General features: G+C 38.4%; 1 protein-coding gene across 3 annotated transcripts in view; it reads right to left on the minus strand.

Moving 5' to 3' along the window:
- The window catches only part of TXNRD3 (thioredoxin reductase 3), a 51427-nt gene that overhangs the window by 20627 nt on the left and 8566 nt on the right, over positions 1 to 22234 (minus strand). For all 3 annotated transcript variants that reach the window (XM_031663062.1, XM_031663061.1, XM_031663063.1), the window contains exons 2-10: positions 20464 to 20524; positions 19317 to 19426; positions 17515 to 17619; positions 17200 to 17272; positions 15259 to 15378; positions 7203 to 7345; positions 4506 to 4621; positions 3441 to 3666; positions 1811 to 1903 (exon numbers count right to left, since the gene is read on the minus strand). In XM_031663062.1, the coding sequence (XP_031518922.1) occupies positions 1811 to 1903; positions 3441 to 3666; positions 4506 to 4621; positions 7203 to 7345; positions 15259 to 15378; positions 17200 to 17272; positions 17515 to 17619; positions 19317 to 19426; positions 20464 to 20524 (1047 nt within the window). The remainder of the gene's footprint in view (positions 1 to 1810; positions 1904 to 3440; positions 3667 to 4505; positions 4622 to 7202; positions 7346 to 15258; positions 15379 to 17199; positions 17273 to 17514; positions 17620 to 19316; positions 19427 to 20463; positions 20525 to 22234) is intronic.

Below are 22234 nucleotides of genomic sequence, written 5' to 3' on the forward strand. Positions count from 1 at the left end.
AACCAATTTACAGTTAGATATTATGGACAACTTCATACCAATATATTTGAAAACTCAGATGAAATGGACTAATTTCTGGAAAAAATATAACTAATCAAAAGTAAATCAAGGAAAAAATAAAAAGACTTAAAAGTCCTTTGACTATTAAAGAAATTAATCAGTGGTCAAATATATCTCCACAGAAAATTGTATGTGTAGACAGTTGCATCAGTGAATTCTATCAAACATACAAGGAACCAATTCTAATGTTACAAGAACTTTGTCAGATAACAGGAAATGAGGAAACATACTCCAAACTTCTTTCATGAGCAGGAATACCTTGATACTCAAACCTAAAATTAAAATCTTTAATATATAAAAGGAAAATTATAAGCCAATATGATTCATAAATATAAATTTATAAATTCTAAATAACGAAGTCCAACATTACCAAGTTGGGTTTATACAAAGGATACAAAGTTGGTTGAATATTAGAAAATCAATGCAATTCAACAAATTAACAGATTAAGAAAAAAATTCATCATCCACAGCTGCAAAAGAAACACTGTTATAACTGAACATCCATTCCTTTTAAAATATACAAAACAACATAAACAAAAAGACACTTAGGAAACAAAAAACAGAAAAGGAGTTCCTTAACTTGATTAATAGCATATAACAAAACCCTACAGAAAACATTGGTTTTTAGTGAAACATCTTTTCTTTTGATGTTGAAAATAAGACAAGACTGCTTGCTATTGCCATTTCTTGTAAGGACTGTACTGGAGGTCCTAACTAATGCATTTATACAAGAAAAAAAGAGAAAACCAGTAAAAAGGAAGAAACAAACTTATTATTCACAAATAAATAAATGTGTACATAGGAAATCTGAAATAATCTAAGGATAAATTTTTCAGTAAGAGTTTAGCAAGATTACTGAATACTAAATCAAAGCACAAAAATAAGCAGCATTTTTATACACTAGAAACAGTTAAAGATAGCGACATTTTCATAAAAACACCATTTGTAACTACATATAAATTACATAAGTACCTAGTAATAAATCTAACAGATATTCTTGAACCCTAAGGAGAAATGTATTAACTTTGCTGGGAATCATTAAAGAAGATCTAAATTAATGGCTAGATATACCATGTTCATGGGTGGGAAGACTGAATATTGCAAAGAAGTGTTTCCAAATTTTCCTATATATCCAATCCAATCCTAATCAAAATCTCAGTAGGGTTGATTTTTGGATTTTGGTTTTGTTACATGTTTTCTGGCTTTGTTGATGCTCTCTAGGTTGTATTTTTTTAACTGAAAAAATATCTACATAAAAGTATATAAAAACATAAATGTATAGTTTCTGTCAAAACTATAAACTAATTACAAAAGAATTGTTGGCCTCCAAAGTATTCCATGGGTTATTTCCCATTGTTTGGAGATTTTGTACTGTTTGTTTTTGAGAAAGAAAAATAGCTTTGTTGTTGTTTTTCATTAAAAAATATATTCAACATTTATTGCAAAAATATTCAAATTAAGAAATGTATAAAATATCTAATTCTCCAAAAGTAAGCACAAATAACATCTGGATATATGTGCTTCCAAATTTTACGTACAGTTGCATACACATATATTTTACCATGATATTCCTCATGTATTACTGAAAATTCAAATGTCAGCAGCCAAATTATCTTCTCTGATAATGCTCTTACAAAGAATTAAAAAATGTGAAAAAAAAGTTAATCCTGGTATAATCTTCCCATAAGTTTCATTTCTGTTAATTTAGGAGTATGTTCAATAACTTAGTAATGATAAAATAAAAACTCACTGTGTTATAGACTCCTTCAATTGTTTCTGTTCCTTCCGTGGATTTAGCCAATACTTTCAGCTTTCCAGGTGAACCTTTCTCCAACTGTTGAATCTAGTAAGAATGAAGAGTATAATGATGCTATCTAAATATGACAAAAAAGAAATGCACAAAAGGGTGTACACTGGTATGTTTGTGCATATTTGTGTGTTTGGTGGTGGTACATATAATAGGTGTTAGTATAGTTAAGGTTTCTGGACAAGGCAGAAATAGAGAAAAGTGGACTGTCACAGATACATTTTGGAGGTAGAAATGAATTAATGAATTAGTTGAGATTGGAGGGAGCAAAAAAAGAGAAATTAAGGGGTATTCCTAGATACTGGCTTAATACACTGTTAATTTACTGAGTACTGAGGTGGGCCAGAAAGATTAGCAGGATAATATATCTTTTTTTTTTTTTTTTTTTTTGACGGAGTCTCACTCTGTCACCCAGGGTGGAGTGCAGTGGCGCGATCTCCGCTCACTGCAAGCTCCGCCCCCCGGGTTCACGCCACTCTCCTGCCTCAGCCTCTCGAGTAGCTGGAACTACAGGTGCCCGCTACCACGCCTGGCTAATTTTTTTTGTATTTTAGTGGAGACGGGGTTTCACCGTGTTAGCCAGGATGGTCTCGATCTCCTGACCTTGTGATCCGCCTGTCTCGGCCTCCCAAAGTGCTGGGATTACAGGCGTGAGCCACCGCGCCTGTAATACATTTAGGTAAAAAATCTAGTTTCATTTTTGTCTTGTTAAATTTGAAATGCTTATGAGAGATTCAAGTAGCAATTTCTAGTAGGCAGGAGTATAAATGAGTGTGGGATTCAGGAGAGACTCTTAAATAGGAGATACAAATATGAGAATCATTAGCATTTAGATGTTTAAAACTATGGGCCTAGAGAAGATCATCCAGGTAATACAAGTGCACAGAAGTGAAGAGGGGCCGGGAGGAAAACAAATGGGTGCTGGAGTCTGTAGGTTGAGTAGATGTAGATGGGAAAATATTATAGACTGGGACCACAGAAGCCAGAAAGGAAGGTGCTTCAAATGAAAGGCCAATTTCAGAGCATGCTGCCAAGAGGCCCAATAAGATAAGGACAGAGACATGACCACTGGATTTGATGACAGGAAGTTTGCTAAAAGCCTGACAATCAGTTTCAAAGAAGTGATGGAGATGGAAGCAGCTGACAGTCAGGTAAGTGTGAAATGGAGGCAAGAAATTAGAAGTAGCATGCAGAATTGTTGTTTTTTTGTAAAGGAGAAAGAAAAATAGGGACCCAGCCAGAAAGGCAGCAAGGGTAAGAGAAGGCTTAATTGTTCAAGATGAGAAACAGTGATAAGAATAAGGAAAAGAAAACTACTAACTGAAGATGGAACATCCTTGAAAAGGTGAAACAAAGTGGGAGATGAGGGAACTCAGCCTCTGAGAAGAGCAAGCACACCTCCTATATCAGAAGAGGATACGAGGGGGCAAATGAGGTTGGCTCTGTAGACTAGGGAGTGGAAACACTGTTTTAACATTATTTGAATACAGACTAATTTATGTAATGAAATGAAATAAGGTGGGATAAAGTGAAAAGTTAGAGAAAAGAAATTGCAAATGCCATGCTGCCTTACCATCACAGGTATGAATTTCCGTAGGAACTTCACACCATGCTGCTCCATGTAGGAACCCACTTTTTCTGCCATTTCTTGGTCGAAGCCACGGAGAAGGATTGAGCGTACCATAACTGTGACATCTAGGCCAAAGCCAGCCAGAAACCCTGCACACTCCAGGGCAACATAAGAGGCACCCACCACTAATGTTTTGCCAGGGCAGTAAGGCAGAGAAAAAAGGTCATCACTGAAAAATAAAAATTAAAAAAAGAATACCTAGGCAGTAAGAATGAAATGAGTTATTCATATTTCAATGTATAATGGTCTTGTGATGACTGAATTATAATTTAGTGCTTGAATGAAGCAACAGCCTTTTGAAATTTGTAACTGAGTCTGCTGTGGAGAGAATGTGGAACAAGAAGTATACTTCAGTTTTTTCAAAATCAGACCACAAGCAAGATTTTAAAAAATAAAATAAAATAGTATAGAAAATATCAGACTATAGAAAATATCAGACTATATTATATGTAATAAAAAAATAACAAAAACCTGTTTGTTTCAGAGGTGTATGTATATGCTATGTGAAGGGGTGTGTGTTTATTTACCTGAACAAAAAAATGTATTTCTTAGTGTGAGTCAGCTCAAAAAAGTTTGCAAGTCATTGCATACATGTCCTGTTTGACCACTAAGGAAAATTCCCATGAAATCTAAGTGTTAAGAAGAGTGGTACTGCTCCTCCCCAGCTGGTTCATTTTTATCATAAGGACACTAAACCCTAGAGCTAACTGTATTTACTTCTTTGTTTTGGCCTGTAAGAAGTTTAGAACGAAATTCTCAGGCTACTTGTAGCAATCACCAAGACACATATGGCATATTTTTGTACATAAATTTTGCCACTGGCCTTATTTACCTGACCTTATATTCTCTGTTTCATTACTTTTAGCTATTTAGCTTCTTGCACTGTATATATTTTCATTTGCTAATTGAAGTCTTTTGTGGAATAAGACAGGAAGTAAATAAACTGGAAACATGTCAACATAATTCAATTTATTAACAGTAAAGTTAAAATGGTCTATTTAACCTTACCTAGTAATACAGTATTCTTTATCTCCTTGGATTCCTAAATACCGTGGCCTTTCACCCGTTGCTATGACAAACTGTGCAGCAGTATAATAAGTCTCCTGTCCTTTTTTATTGGTCACCTTGAAAAAAGAGAAGTAAACTTCACTTACTCAGCAAACACTACAGAGTACCAGACACCCTGGACAAAATAGTTACTACCCTCATGGAGCTTCTCATTCAACAGGAACAGCAGACATGTGAAAAAGTAATAATGTAATGTGATAAGCACAAGCACAGAAAATGGAAGTCTTTATGAAATATTAACCAAAGCCCCATGGTGAGGGTAGGGTAGTGGACTAGAAAGCCAATCAAGGATGTATTAAAGAAGGAGTAGAGATTTTCAAGCAGAGATAAGAAAAGTGAAATGATAGGAGAGGAACGGAGACCTGGAAGACAGAATAATGCACACAAAAGCACATGGGCCAAAAAGGAATTGGTGTTTGAAGACTGGAGAGCAGAGTCATGTCAGAAGTGACATGAAACAGACTGGAGCCAAGTGCGAGGGCCCTTATGTCATCCTAACAGCTTAGGCTATGGGGAACCAACAAAGGTTGCTCACAATTTTTAATTATACAAATAATTCATAAAAACATTTTCATTTAAAAAAATTCAAATACTTTCGGAGGCCGAGGCGGGCAGATCACAAGGTCAAGAGTTCGAGACCAGCCTGGCCAACATGGTGACACCCCATCTCTACTTAAAAAATACAAAAATTAGCTGGGCATGGTGGTATGTGCCTGCAATCCCAAATACTTGGGAGGCTGCGGTGGGAGAATTACTTGAACCTGGGAGCCGGAGGTTGCAGTGAACCAAGATCACACCACTGCACTCCATCCTGGGTAAAAGAGCAAGACTGTCTCAAAAAACAAATAACAACAACAAAAAAAACCACCAAAAAACACAAAAACATTCAAATACTAACGAAGGTATTTAAAGAAGTGTGTTGGCACCTTGAGTAGGATGGAGAACAGAGCCTGGAAAAAGAGCCTTGCTTAGAAGGACTCTGAAACAGACAAGGAAGTACAGGCTCTGGGGTGAAAGGGAGACTCTGGAGTTTCTTGTCTGCAGACTGGGGATGTGTTAGCATCAGTAAACAAGGAGCCACACAATAGGCAGGCTTGGTTGGGGCTTATTCAACCATCTGTGCCAGGCAATTTGAGAAATAAAACATGCATTTCTGCTGTGTTTCATGTAAATAACATAATTCAAATTGGCCCATATAAGGTTTTAAAGGGCTGGCTTTATCTTATTATTATTTTTAACTGACTAAAACACATCATCCAAAATACAGATTATACGGCAAATGATAACAATAGTTAAACCTAGGAATTGAATATTTTGATATTTACTATGTTATGCTCCCAATTTCCTGTTAAATTAAAAAAATTTAAATAAAATGCTGAAAACAAGCACTGAAGGGTAGCTTTAAATGGACCATACCTCACACGTTTCTGAGATAACAACTGAATACAAAATAATCTAAAATCTTGTGAAGATTATCTCACACTGTGCTAACAAAGTACAAAAATAAACTAGATGATGAGGACAATATCTGATTGTCTGTCATAATTCCAGTGTAAACTGTTTGTGTTCCTCAAAATGATCTCATTTTCCATATGTATTAATCTAATAATATATACATATTACAAAGATAAAAGTATAAAACACACTAATTCTAATGCTACTTTTATCAATGCTTTTATGAATAATATAATATTGGAGTTCTAGTTAAGGTTTCATTTTTAGGCAGGATTCCACTAATAAAATTTTGATCTTTTTAGTCTTTTAAACTTTGAACTGCTTAGTTTAAACATGTTCTCTTTTAAGACGGCAATAAAATCAAAGGCAAATAATTTTAAATTAAGAGTTCTTTAAAACACAATTTCTTCAAGTTAACCAAACATGTAGAATCAACAAACAATGGGGGAGAAACACACACACACATGCATGGCCGTGTGTGTGTGTGTGTGCACGCCTGTTACACTCCGTAACATGCAACATGAAATTTTAGTTCAAGGCAACTACAAACTGTAAAGAAAGGAGATGAACAAGACAAGAAACTCAAGCAATACCTTTATTTGATCTAGAACTAGAAATACCATTTGACCCAGCGATCCCATTACTGGGTATATACCCAAAGGATTATAAATCATGTTGCTATAAAGACACATGCACATGTATGTTTATTGCAGCCCTACTCACAACAGCAAAGACTTGGAACCAACCCAAATGTCCATCAATGATAGACTGGATTAAGAAAATGTGGCACATATACACTATGGAATACTATGCAGCCATAAAAAAGGATGAGTTCATGTCCTTTGCAGGGACATGGACAAAGCTGGAAACCATCACTCTCAGCAAACTATTGCAAGGACAAAAAACCAAACACTGCATATTCTCACTCATAGGTGAGAACTGAACCATGAGAACACTTGGACACAGGGTGAGGAACATCACACACTGGGGCCTGTCATGGGATGGGGGAAGGGGGGAGGGATAGCATTAGGAGATATACCTAATATAAATGACAAGTTAATGGGTGCAGCACACCAACATGGCACATGTATACATATTTAACAAACCTGCATGTTGTGCACATGTACCCTAGAACTTAAAGCATAATTTAAAAAAATTTAAAAAATAAAAAATAAACAGTACCTTTATTTTATGATGTTCAACAAATTCTCCATAGGAATTGACATAGGCCACAGCCTTTTCCCTCAGAGACAACCTGTAGCCCCAGTTTAGAGAGCTGATGTGGTTCTGAATCGCTTTTGTCATCGTCTCCCAGTTGTGCTTCACTAAGAAGAAATAATCAGGGTGAAGATGTTAGGTGAATTTTACCTTTAATGGTAAATTATATATAACTACACGTGAGCCATACTAACAGTGCTTTAAAAATCAAGAAGTAGAAGAGATAAATTAGTAACTTAAATATTTTGTATGCCAGTCATAGTTTATACTCTTCCTATTTTATATTACCAAGAACGTGCAAAAAGCAGAGTTCTGAAAAGAAGAAAACTGGGGAAAACTCCACAGAGGAGAGAATGGGGAAACTGGCCCTCATGTGGTAATGCCTGCCACGACGTAAGGCAGGAGGCTCACCTCTCCTCGGTGGCACCTCCTAGAACCCTTTCCCACTCCATGGGACCTACTTTACTTGGCCCTTGGATGGGAAGAAGGCCTCAAGTCAGTGAGCTTGGTACACTCACCTCAACAGACTGGTGTGGTTCCACTCTCATTTGGTTCACAGGGCAGTGGTTTCACGACAGTGAATATCTTACATGTCTTTACAACAAATATGGTTTACGCTTACCACTGCCAACTGTCTATATTACAGTGTTTACCCATTCCTTTGGAAGGTGAGGCAGGATTCGGGTATTGTAATTCCACATCATCCCTGTATCTTCTAGGTGGGATTTACCGCATAGTGTTCACCTTGCCTAAAGATGCCAGATACTGAAGGTCACCCTGTGCAGCTCTATGTTTGTAAGATGTAGGGGTCAGCCCAGCCAGGGCTTTCATCATAACTGGATGAGATCCCCGAAAACAAACCAATAACCTGAGGTCAAGGGTCACATCTGGAAACTTACCCCATCTACCACTGTCAAGAAATGTCCCCCTACTGATCCAGGGACATGGATGTTACCATGCAGGAAAGGGAGATGACTGGAGGAGACAGTCAGTGCACAGAGAGGCTTAGCCAATGTCAACACACACAGCCCTTTCTATGATGCCAGTGTACCACAGTCTCCTAAAATTCTGTAACCCAGAACAGTCGTTTTTGTTACTACATTACCTCATCCTCCCACACCCTGTGATGTTGGTTACAATTCCCAAACCTGTCCCAGTGGTGACCACGTCGCCACAATGGCACATATCCTCACATCCTAAAGATACTTCCTCCCCATCCCCCAGAAAAGCTTTTCTTCCAACCCTTAAACTATTTATCCTAAGAATCTTGTCAGCTCAACTAACAGTTCATGTGTCCTTGTTTCTTGTTCTTGTTGCAAAAGGCATCTTAGATTAGAGGCTCTCAAATACAGCTCACATCATAATGGGAATCGTGTTCACCTATACAAATCCCAGGACCTGCCAGAAACTGGAATCAGAAGTGGGACCCCAGAACCTGTACAACTAAAAAGCTCCTCCTGGAGTTTTTGATATGCCAAATCGATGAACTGGCACTTTGAAACCACCTGTTCTACTGTTTTATTGATGTGTTTAGTCCTGCAACAGTATAACATTTTTAAATACTGAGAAAGGTCACCCTCTATATTTTCTCAAAGGTTGCTTAGCTATTTTCACATATGTATTTTTCAATACAAATTTTAAAATAATCAGCCAATCTCCAAAAAGAAAAAAAAATGTCTCATGGAGATCTTACTGGACTTATATAAAATTTACAAATAATTTTTAAGATACTGTCTTAACAATATTGAGACATCCTCTCTAAAATCATAGTAAATTTGTTATTACGCCTTTATATTCTTTCCTTATATATCCTGTATATTCCTGGTTGAATTTATTTCAAGTTATTTTCATTTTTTCTTACAATTTTCCATTATACATGTGAGTATGTGTATATATGTATATTATACACATCACAGACATATATATACACATACACATGTATATATACCTATATACACATAAGCATACACACACACACACACATATTTTAAGAGACAGGGTCTCACTCTGTTCACCAAGCTGGAGTGCCATGGCATGCATGGTCTTGGCTCACTACAGCCTTGACCTCCCAGGTCCAAGCAATCCTTCTGCCTCAGCCTCTCAAGTAGCTGGGACTACAGGCATGAGCCCCCATGCCCAGCTAATTTTTCTGTTTTTTATTTTTGTAAAGAAGGGGTCTCACTATGTTGCCCAGGCTAGTCTCGAACTCCTCATCTCAAGCAATCTTCCTGCCACAGTCTCACAAAAGCAATCAACTTAACTCATTAGTTCTAATATTTCTTGTTTCATCTCTTATATATTCTACATATGTTGTATATAATGTACAACATAACTCATATTATACATTTAAAATATCTTTTTATTACTCCTTTTCCACACTAATCCAAAGCTCTAAACAGTGCAGATATCAGTAGTGAATGTCGATTCTTGACTTAATTCAAATACCCCAAGTTCTTCTCCCTTAAGTATTTGCTTCTGACTCTTCACCATGTGAAGAGGTATCTCTTTGTTTTCTAAAGCAGGAATGGGTATGAGATTTGTTTGAAATGCCCTCAGAGCTGAAATCCTGGCCTTCATGCTGATTCTGTGCACTCCTGCTGTGCTATCCTAGGCTGATCCCCGTCCTGCACCCCATGGCGAGCCCTACCCAGTCATGTTTGTTCCTTCGAGACACTACCAGAGATTTACCAATGCTTGTCCTAGAGTTTTGGCACCTCTACAAGGTATAGTTTTCTATTTTTAGACTATCTTTCTCTATTATAGTTATTTCAGCATCCAAAAAAAGGTGGCTTTTCTAAGTCTAGCTTTCCTAGAACAGTGTGAATCAAACTTGTCCAACCTGTGGCCCACGGGCTGCAGGAGGCCCAGGATGGCTTTGAATGTGGACCAACACAAATTTGTAAATTTTCTTAAAACATGAGGTTTCTTTTGCGATTTTTTTTTTTTTTTTTGTAGTTCATCAGCTATTGTTAGTGTATTTTGTGTGTGGCCCAAGACAATTCTTCTTTCAATGTGGCCCAGGGAAGTCAAAAGATTGGACACCCCTGGTTTAAATTATAGAGGAAGTGCCTGTTACTTGCAGATTTGGAAAAATTTACCTGTAATGCTAATGGTACCTTTTGGGGACTGGGTTATTCTTACACAATGTTTTTTCTTTGATCATTCAAGACAATTCTGGTCATTTATATTTTCGTAGAAGATACTCCTTTTCATCAAGATATTTAACATTATGACCACTAATTTTTATACTCAATTTGTGGCATCTCTCCCCACCTGTAGTTATACTTCTTTTCTCATGTCTGATGCTGCGTATCTGTATGAGCTTCTCCCCTTATTTCCTTAATTGGATTTGCCAAACATTTGCCTATTTTATTTGTATTTTCAAATATACTCTTGGTTTTGTTTATCAGTTCTATTTGGGAAGGGAGCTAATATTAATTTCTGAGTTTTTCTGTTTGTTTACTTTTTGTTTGTATTCTACCTATCTGATATTAACTACCACTGATATTATTTACATTTTCCTGGTATATTGTTTCCTGTTTAAAAATTTCCCATCTAAAATTTTAAATAGGAAATTCTTTTCTACTTAAAATGTTAAATTTCCATATTTTCAACAATTATTTCTTTTGGTTTTAGGTATTTGTCTTAAACATAGCATATGGAAGAATTTTGCCATCTACTAACCCAAAAATCTGACTCATTCGGCTTTATCCTAGTAAGTAATATGACTACTCTTATGTAAGGTATCTTATTTTGTGTTGCTATTTTTGTTTGTTTGTTTTAACTTGTAGTTTCATGTTGCTTCCCTTTCTATTTTTTCTTTACTACCTTCTCTTTGTATACTTTCCCTTCTTTTTAAACTTTTACTTGAAAGTTCATTCAGTTTCTAATCTGGAAATTATCTATACATTTTAAACTTATTTTAACCTATATTTCTCTCTCTCTTTTTTTTTTTTTTTTTTTTTTTTTTTGAGATGGAGTCTCGCTCTGTCACCCAGGCTGGAGAGCAGTGGCATGATCTTGGCTCACTGCAACCTCCACCTTACGAGTTGAAGCGATTCTCTTGCCTCAGCCTCCCGAGCAGCTGGGACGACAGGCGTATGCCACCATGGCTGGCTAATTTTTTGTATTTTTAGTAGAGACAGGGTTTCATCGTGTTAGCCAGGATGGTCTCGATCTCCTGACCTCGTGATCTGCCTGCCTCGGTCTCCCAAAGTGCTCGGATTACAGGCATAAGCCACCACACCCGGCCCCTCGCCTCTTTTTTTTTGGTTTTTGAGGCAAGGTCTCCCTCTGTCGCTCAGGTCGCAGTGCAGTGGTGCAATCTCGGGTCACTGTAACCTCTGCCTCTCTGGTTCAAGTGATTCTTCTGCCTCAGTCTCCCGAGCAGCTGGGATTACGGGCACACATTACCACGACCAGCTAATTTTTGTATTTTTAGTAGAGACGGGTTTTACCATGTTGGCTAGGCTGGTCTCACACTCCTGACCTCAGGTGATCTGCCCACCTCAGTCTCCCAAAGTGCTGGGATTACAGGCGTGAGTCACTGTGTCCAGCCTAGCCTATATTTCTTTATCAATATCAAGAACGTAAGTATCTAGAACATTCTCCCAGAACACAATTTTGGCATCCTTTGACTTCCTCTCTTTTGCTGCTCAGAATCTGTTGACTTCCCTTGGCCCTTTATTGAGTCTATACCTAAATACACCATGTGTTGGCTAGCTAAATATTTCTTTGTCAACCCCCCAAAGCTGACTTAGAAAGCATTTTGGCCAGGCACGGTGGCTCATGTCTGCAATCCCAGCACTTTGGGAGGCCGAGGTGGGCAGATCACCTGAGGTCAGAAGTTCAAGACCAGACTGGCCAATATGGTGAAACCCCATCTCCACTAAAAATATAAAAATCAGTCGGGTGTAGTGGTGTGCACCTGTAATCACAGCTACTCGGGAGGCTGAGGCAGGAGAATCGCTTGAATGCAGGAGGTAGAGGAACGCAGTGAGCTGAGATCACACCACTGTACTCCAGCTTGGACAACATAGTGAAACTCCTCTATCTCAAAAAAAAAAAAAAAAAAGAAAGAAAGAAAAAAGAAAGCATTTTGAATAGGGGGAACTTTGAGGAAGCTAATTATAAGATTTTACCCATTCAAGGAAATTAGAAAGTATTTAGAAATATTCAGCACTTAGAACAGAATTAACATCAATTGACCCCACAGGGGCAGGGAGTGCAGCAAAGCAATGTATACAGACATCCTGCTATCTCTTCTCTGAGACTGTAAGACAATGAAAAATAGACAGAAGTAACACACAGAAAGGTCCCCAGCTGGCACAGACCACACAGGTTTGATGTCACCCACACAAGCCACCTCTGCCTGCTGTGTCTCCAACACAGAGTGAGTGCTGTGGTTCACCCTTTACAGCCTCTTCCCTACCAGTGAAGTTTTAGGAGCTTCTCCCCTCTTGGACTCAGTTATTTTTAAAACACTGTATTTATTTTAAAAAGATTCCATAAGTACCTGCCAAGTCAAAATGTGCATAATTCAAATCCCATTCCATTTAGCCTTTCTGTAGCAATTGATTCAGTTAGCGCTCTTTTTAGACTACCTAAGGCCCCAATCATGCCCTTAAGCCAAACCCCTCTTGGCTTCTGTGATTCAACTCTCTTGGTTTTCCTCCTCTTCCTCATCCAGTTACTATAGGTATTAAAATATCTCAGCGTTCTGTCTCTGTTTTCTATGCTTTTCATTTTCCCCAATCCCCCATGTGTTGTACCTCTCACACTCAGCTCTTGCCTAGCTCTCTTTTGGGAACAAATCTTCCCCATACAGCAAACTCTACCAGGATGTTCCCAAGGCACCTGAAGTACGGTGTCCAAGTAAGATGAAGGATTTAGGGAAAAGAAATATTTTTTTCTTTTTCAAGACAAGGTCTCATTCTGTTGCCCAGGCTGGAGTGCAGTGGTACAATCAGAGCTCACTGTAGCCTTGACCTCCTTGGACTCAAGCTATCCTCTTATGTCAGCCACCCAAGTAGCTGGGACTACAGGTGCATGCCACCATGCCTGGCTGATTTTTCTATTTTTTGTAGAGACAGAGTCTCACTATGTTGCCCAGGCTGGTCTCAATCTCCTGGGCTTGAATAATCCTCTTATCTCAGTCTCCCAAAGTGCTGGGATTATAGGTGTGAGTCACTATGCCTAACCAGAAGAAGGATTCTTGAAAGTGAATAAAACTACCCCAAAATTACACTGCCAAGTAGGGAGGCCTCATTTTATCTACAACCAGCTGATCCTAGCTTGACCTAAAGCTCTCCATTGAGTTGACTGGAGAAATGTGTCCAGCATCAACCCATTATCCTAAACTCAACCCCACCCTGCCAATAAACAAAAGCTGCCTGTGTTTCCTATCTCAGTGAACGGTATTCCATTTTCCCCTAGTCTCTCTTCCTGCATTCTTTCCTCTCCTTCACTCCATATCCTACCATGACCTGGATGCCCTGTCATAATCACCTGGCTATGGTCAGAACCAGGATCATCTATGATGCTTTAAATGTGCACATTCACTGCCCACATCTACCAGATCAAAATCTCTACAGAAAGAGACAAGTGGTTTGTAATTTTTCTGAAAGTCCACAAGACATTCTGATACACAGCCAAGTCTACATCCAACTGGTCACCACATCTGGTCAATTTTATGACTTCAACTACCCTCCAACCTGACTTCAGTCTTTGCTCAACCCTCTGTCATTTCTTGCCCCCACTTTCCTATCCTTTCCTCTCTTTTCTAAGTTCCTCAGTGCCATCAAAGGTGTGAAAGTTGTCAGAATCAAAATGGAGGAACTTGTGTAAAAAAAACCCAACTCTCTGACAAACAGAGCTGGGGAAGGCCATGAAGAAAGGGTTTTCTAGTTTCTATGCCTGATAACGAAATCATCACAAAGACTACAAAAACCACAAACTTGACCAAAGGCCATCACAACCTTACATAAAAATACATCTTCCAGGACATCTGCCCAGCAACTGCCTGTCCAACCTCAGACTTGAGTCACCCTAGTTATTGATCCTTGTAGCCAATGATAATCATTTCAAAACAATCATATCATCCTCCTCATTTTTGCGTAGGAAACCCTTGTCTTCCTTTATGTCCCTGAACATGCACATAGTTTACTATGGCACACATATTCCAGCTGCAGTGCCCAATTCCCAAATAAGCATCATTTTCTTTAGGGAGCTTTTTTTCTGCTTGCTACTTAGCTTGACAGCAGGACCTGGAATCATAGCCGTGGCTCATGCTCCTCTCCTGCTTCAACTCCCTTCACCTACTCTTCACTCCAGCTGCTACTAACCCCCCAAAACACCATGCTTCCTCACATCTCCATAGCGTTCATCAAACTGCTTCCGGTGTTAAAGGTCCTACTCCTCTGTTACCTTGCCGACGCAGCTCAAGGGTCACATTGTCTGAAGAGCTTTCCCTGACACTCCCCCACCACCCTCAAGGCTACATGGAGCCAATACTGAAAACAGCATGGCTAATTTGAGTGCACTGAATGGATCTCCTTGTCTCTCTCCCGTGAACTACGTGCTGCTTACAGGCAGCTCTGTCTTCCTCACATCTGTATCCTCAGAGCTTGGCCAATATATGTTTACTGGATGAATTTCTTTTCCACTTTTCATTAACCAAAGATATATATAACCATTGAGAAAAAATGTTATAATAACAGATATAATTCAAACAATAACCTTTGCTATTCTATTTTTCTTATACTTGAAAGAAATCTGAAAATAGTGATTATTTAATCTTTTACATTCTGCTAAGAGGGTGGGATTGCTGCAGCTGAGACAATTCCCTCTCTAGGTGGTGAGGTTCACAAGAGCAGGCCCTTTTGCATCCTTTATGCCTGGCTGACACAGTGGCTTCCTAATGAATGTTCATTAAATGAATTACAAACTCAACTATAAGTCTTTATCTAAAAAACTCATTTTTTCTTTTCTCTCAATCTATACTTTATATACCATTACTCACCTTGTTGATTATACTCCCAGCCAAATTTCCTTGAGTCACACAATGCCTGACCCAAAAGGGCAGCCTGATGCATCAATTTCTTAGGAATACAACCTACATTTACACAAGTGCCACCAAGACCTGAGAAAGAAAATAAGTATTAATGCTTCTTTGTGTGTCTAGTTTCACACATCTGCAGTCATATTATATTAAAACATGTGGAAATGACAAGCTCAATGGTAGGGGGGATGATACCCTACCCCAAAATAAGACACAAGGGATTAACCCAAATTTTCCGACCACAGGTCCACAGAAGAGACCCAAGGATGAGTAAAAATACAGATGTGCACGTGAGAAGTTTTCTGGGCACAGAGTTCAAAACTTTCACTTCAGTCTGATCCACAGAGATCAGAATGATCTAAGATTAATTAGATATGTACTACACCAGCCCTGTACTCTCCATAACTCTGACTCCTCGGAGTCACGTCTTCAACTGCAAGCTTCCTGGTCACATTTACTCTGAGTCCTTAACAACAAAAAATGGATTATGCAAAACGGAGTTCCCCTTTGCAGGGCAGGTCTCAGATTCTCTCTGACTGCAGTGTCTTCTGGTATGCCAGATAAGTAGGATTATTTCTGGACAAGAAAGGGAGAAAGGGAGGAGAAAAAAAGGAAAGAGGCCAGGGTGAGGGAAAAAAACAAGTGTACACACCCCACAAGAACATTATGAGAAAAATCAAGGTAGATTAGCTTTTGTATATAAAATTCTAGGCTATAACCTTCTGAGTAAGTTTGAATTTTAAAAATTGATTTTCACACTTTATGTGAAAAAATCTGCCAGAAAATTTTTTCTAGCAGAAAAGAGAAGACACACTCGAGTTGGGTAACTGAAGGATTAACAGAGAAATTATCACAAAGGTGTAAGCAGGAAGAGCAAAAAGGGATAGAATAGTTCCCTAAACTAGTGACAGCAGGGTACCACTGGCAGCCCCATGTGAAGGGGCAAGGAGACTGACTGCCACCACCCAGAGGGAGCCGGCCATCCAATGGAGGGGGTGGCCTTCCACAGGAAGATGCAGGGACCCAGCAGGGAAGAACCCAGGGGAGTTAAATCCCAACTCCACTCTCCCTCTGCCCTCTTCCCATTACTCCAAAGTGGCCAAGCTGCCTCAGAAGCCAGAGGGCAAGGCTGCCAACAGATCAGTCTTATGGGGCGTAGAGCAGGGCAGAGGCAGAGGGGGAATGCATTTAAAGAATAAATGGAAAACATCCAGCACAAAATCTATGTGCTCTTTTCACTGTGGAAAAACAACATGGAAAGGTGAGTGCTCTAGTCTACAGTAGACAGCAGTCATAGAGCTGGTCATTGGTCTCGTTAAGCTAAACTGTAATTATTATATACACTCACTCCATCAGCTATTGTGCAGCTAATATAGTCAATTATGAAACCGACACAGAAACAAAGAAAAATGTTTCTGGCAAACTTATGTGATCACGACACAGTATATACACTGTGACCTCAACTATGTGACATGCACGCAAAAAAATACTATGGCAGAAGTGCTGAAATACTGGGGTCACGGAATCTTTTTTTCTTTTTGTAAAATCTTCCTTACTAATGTTTATATTATCTTTCCAACATCACTGCTTGTTAACTATATCCTCACTAAGACTCAGTTTCTTTTTTTTAATTTTTTTTTAAATTTTTTATTTTTTTGAATAGAGACAAGGTCTCACTTATTTCCAGGCTAGTCTGGAACTCCTGGGCCTCTCAAAGTGCTGGGATTACAGGCATGAGACTCTGGGCCAGGCCTAGACTTGCCTGTTTGCTTATCCAAGAAACAGGCAAGTTATACCTCTTGAGATTGAGGATTAACTCAATTAATGAGGATTAAATGAGATTACATAAAGCAAGCAACATATGTAAAGAGCAGAGAGGAACAACAGAGAAAAACAGCTTACCCCAGGATGTGCCCTGAGGTGACGGGACAACAAAGTCTAGCACCATAACTTTCTTTCCCAAAATGGCAGCTTCCTACAAACAAACAACAACAACAAAAATTACGCATAAAGATCTTGTCACTTTCCTGACACTCCCTCAATTTTTGTCTTCCCTAAAAAACTGTTTTTGTGTGACACACAATCTTTTACCTGAATTATACCAGCTATTACAACAAAAGCTTAAACTGTAACAGTAATTTTTTTTTAAGTAGCAGAAAAAATGACTATGGCAATCATCAGGAAGATTATCTACGAGTTTCATTTCTACGTTCATACCTTCGCACATGAAAGGCCGCCAGAACCACCACCAACGATGATGAGATCATAATCATATGCTGAATCTTCCTGAAGGAGCTTCTGTAACAAACCACTCTGATATGCCTATGGTTTAATTACAGGAGAAAGAACACTGCAGAATTTAAAGTTTTACAGCTGTTTATGTATACCCTATGTTTAACTAGTATGGATTTCTTTTATAAAAATCTTAGGAACAATCTATAATTAATCTAAGTTAGAACTGTAAATTTATCTGGATGCTATTTAAAAATAGGGTCCAACTAGTTAAAACTTATACCAAAGTACATATGTTTTTGTCCCTTCTGACACCTGACAGCTAGGCCTGTGTCAAATAACCTAGAAGGCTGTGGCTCTGTATCGATGTAAAATGAGGTCATTTTCCTTGGTCTAATTATCAAAATGTTATAGTCAAGTGCAGTGGAATAGCCAAGTATCATTTTTTAAGATCCTTGCTCACTTGTGCTAGTCTTCATTTTGAGAACAATTCTTATGCATTATCAGCAAATTTTGTCATAGCTTCTCATAAATTGATCTAACCTTCGTAGTTACACTGGTGAGCTTTCTATACAACACCAACATCTCGCATTTTCTTTCAGCAACAGTCATGAGGCTGGCCCTGGGCCATATCCTCTTGCTCATTTGGCCCTCCTTGTGATCAGTAGCTTAGATGATGTTAGAGGCTCGATGTGTGAGTAGCAACAGTTTTCTCTATGCCACGTCAGTTGCTCACTCCCATTACCTTGGCTTTAGACAAACACCATGATCAAACTAGCCCTTCCTAAACAGATGCTTCATAACTACGTGGATTCACCAGATGCCATGTGTTCCCATGAAGAATGGGTGCCCAAGAAGGTTTTGGGGACATTCTAAAAAGGGCCCCTCTGGCCTCCTTACTTTTAGGTACCCTTAGGGAAATCCACCTCCTCAGGATCTGCCATCCATAAAATATCTTTCTGTCTTGAAATAATAGAATTGCTCTCTCTGCATCTATAGATTTATTCTTAGACATTATTTTCCAAATTAGGATTGGCAAGACAAGCACTTCAGAAGGTGTTTAGTTTAGGACTTAACCACTATGTGCACTAGGTTATAAATTCTAGGACTAATAAAGCAGATTGTTACTGCATAAGGATGCTGATCATAGATTAACACACAACGTAGACAATTGTTTTTCTCCACAAAAATATAATTCTTAAAGCCTCAAATACAACTATTTAATCAATCACTGATTACTCATATTGTACACACATATAAAGGATATGACAGAGTAGAATTTTAATAAAAGTGAATAATTATAAAATAAGGACCTTATTTAATAAACATCAATTTTTATCTATCCCTGCTTACCTAACAACTCCTATTCATTTGTAGCATTCTAGAAATCAAAATATCAAAAGCCATAGGCCTTTGGAAACTACCACAAAGTTGGCAGTCTTAACAGGAAATCTAATTGCCCTAGACAAGAATGTCAGTGTTGACCTCTTTTTACTGGACAAACAGTAATGCTATCTCTCCCCATCAGGAGGAAAAGACCTGGGATGTCTCCAGGGTGGTTTGTCCTGGTGCCCTCACACAAAAATCCTAGCTTCTGAAGTTCAGGCTGGTAGAAAAGCTAATTTCCCTTAAAGCAATCAATACTATCTGACTGATAATTATCCTATATGCTTCATTTCATAACTTCCAAAAGATGAGTGGACTCCTAAAAACCATTTTCTCCTCCTTTAAATACTTTTTAAAAATGTGAACAAACAGCATTGAAGAACATATAATACTATTATTACCTGGAAAGTTTGGTCACATCCACCTACATGCACTTTATTCACAAAAACATTGGGCACAGTTTTCTGATTAGTGATTTCTGACAGCACTTCTTGAACCTTGGCCCCATCATCTAAAGAAGAAAAAAGCTATACATAAAAACACTGAAAAGAGTTCCAAATCTTTGTGAGTTCAACTAAAGTGTTACGACACTCAAATGTTCACATGTACATACCCATAACAGGTCAGTGTGTTATATAACTTTATGAAATGATAACTCGAGGGGAAAACATCCATGCTTTTAAAGAAAATCTTAAAAAATAAAGATCTACTTATTCCTTTAAAGATAAGGAATAAAGACAAAGATAAACTCTTCAAAATTAGATTTTGATATATTATTCAGTGACTATGCCAAGACAAACAGACAAGAGGCCTCTTTAAAGAGCAAATATCAAGATAAAATCTGCTGTAACAATAACTCAGAAAATACTTCTTACAATTACATTTGAAAACTGTTTATGATCATAGTCCAATATTTATCTTCCATCCCTAAAAATAAAACTGGTCCATGACTACTTAAGACTACCTTATTGGTATGCCCTTTAGAAAAGTCTCCAAGATTCAAGAGCATTTCACTCAATAAGGCAACTTGGTTAAAATGAGTCAGTGAGGTTCTATGAAGGCAGAAATCAAACTTGTTCAGTTCATCACCATGCCCTCACCCCTGGAAAGCTCCTTATGTGTAAAGTGCTCAACTAATATTAGATGTATGAATGCCAAGAATTCAAAAGTATAAAGCTAAAAACTTAACGCACTCTCCCTGGTGGATGACACAGCCAGGAAATGGGAGCGGATCCTTTTCGTTTGTTACAGCTTAATCTATTCTGCTAGAGAGCTGGCAGATACATCTGAAATGCCTCAAGTACTTCAAAGGGAGCAGCTTATATATCTTCCTCCCACTCCCTTCCCTCAAATATGGAAAATGTATAAATAAAAAACCTACACCAACTTATCTGCCACATAAGGGTTCATTTTCTGCATGGCTGAATGTAGACAAAAATGCCTCATTCAACCCGAAGACAAGAGTAATCTGAATTGAACAAAGTAAATGGAAAGCAGTCAATCTTGTTGGCATTTATTATAACACCGTGTAGTAACTGGTCTACTTACCAACTTGATCAAGTTCCAAGACATTACATTCAACTCCCAAAGAAGAAAAGAGTTCTTTCACCTGTAACAAAAATTTAGCTAAGTTTCACTCTCACAAAAGATTCAACAGCTGTGAAATTTGAACATAGTAATGAGAGATGTCAAAAATAAATGTTCTGGAGGAATAGCAGTTCTAGCTGATGGGTGGTTTTTGTTTTTGTTTTGATTTTTTTCCTTTCCTCTACACATTTTCCCAGAATAATCTCAGGCCATCCCTTGCCTTCTTTTTACCGTCTCTTATGACTTTCAAATCTACAACTTTTGCCCAAATCTCTTTTCTGAACTCAAGATAGGCAGTATCTATTTTCCACCTGCATGTCCCACAGGCATTTCACAGGCAACATACCCACAATACTACTCCTTTCCTTCCACATACCTTTTCCTCTTCCCGTGTTTCCTTTCAACAGTCATTAAATCATTCAACAAACTTTTATACATCAAACACTTTGAATGGTTCATCCACATTTCTAAGTACTCAAAAGAAAACAAGGAATAAGATACAATCTCTACCCTTTAGTAGGGGAAACAGACAAGTGACAATTCAATTTATAGCACCGTCTCCAGTTGATTAAATAAGAGCAACTACAGCCTTGCTACTCATGGAAACAGAGGGCAGAGGAACAGAAGGACAGCATCACCCAGGAGCTTACCAGACATGCAAAATCAGGACCTGTAGCAGGATCTGTACCTTAATGACTGCAGAGCTCTAATTGGGAATCATTTTTATGCCTCCCTCTCAGGGAACATCTTCCTATCCCACATGAACTCCTCAGCCATTCACTGTCATTACAAAGTTTTAGCAATTCTCTGTTGAACTGGTTCATCTTTCTAGTTCCCCATAGTTGCTATCTTAATCTGAGCCATCAACATTGACTACTGGAAATTCTCAGTAATATCCTACAAGTTATTTCTGCACCAGCTTTGTCCTCTCTACTTCTGAAAATTACATCCAAAGTGGTCATTTAAAACCACTTTTCACCACTTTACTTAAAAGCCTTCAGTGTCCTCAGCCCTCAAGGTAAGATCTAAAGGTTCCACTTTCAGAATGGAAGTGTGAACAGGGGAAAACTGGGGAAAATTATTTAAAACAACCACTAGAAACTCTCTGGAAAGTTCCTACAGGCATTGAGCAAATGAAAAAACACTTATTCAAGAAAATATACTAAATCTCAATTAAAACATGGAGAAGCTATGCCATTTGCTCCCCAATCCACCCCTTCCCTCCCATGCCCTGGAGCAGCTGATGGGAGCTCCACTCCAAGTGAGTGTGGTCCAAAAAAAACCAGGCTCCCTAGCCCTAACCAGGAAGAAGACAGTGATGCTTTCACCACTTCTTTTTTTTTTTAACTTTTAAGTTCAGGGGTACATGTGTAGGTTTGTGATACAGGTAAACTCATGCCACAGGGGTTTGTTGTACAGATTATTTTGTCACCCAGTGTTAAGCCTAGTACCTATTAGTTATTTTTCCTGATCCTCTCTTTCCTCCCACTCTGCACCCTCAGGTAGGCCCCAGTGTCTGCTGTTCCTATCTATGCATCCATGTGTTCTCATCATTTAGCACCCACTTATAAATGAGAACATGCAGTGTTTGGTTTTTTGTTCCAGAATTAGTCTGTTTAGGATAATGGCCTCCAGCCCCATCTATGTTCCTGCAAAGGACATGATCTCATTCTTTCTATGGTGTAGTATTCCATAGTATATGTATAATGTTTTCTTTATCCAGTCTATCATT

The sequence above is a fragment of the Papio anubis genome, chromosome 2, assembly GCF_008728515.1.
Source record: "Papio anubis isolate 15944 chromosome 2, Panubis1.0, whole genome shotgun sequence".
Classification (NCBI taxonomy): Eukaryota; Metazoa; Chordata; class Mammalia; order Primates; family Cercopithecidae; genus Papio; species Papio anubis.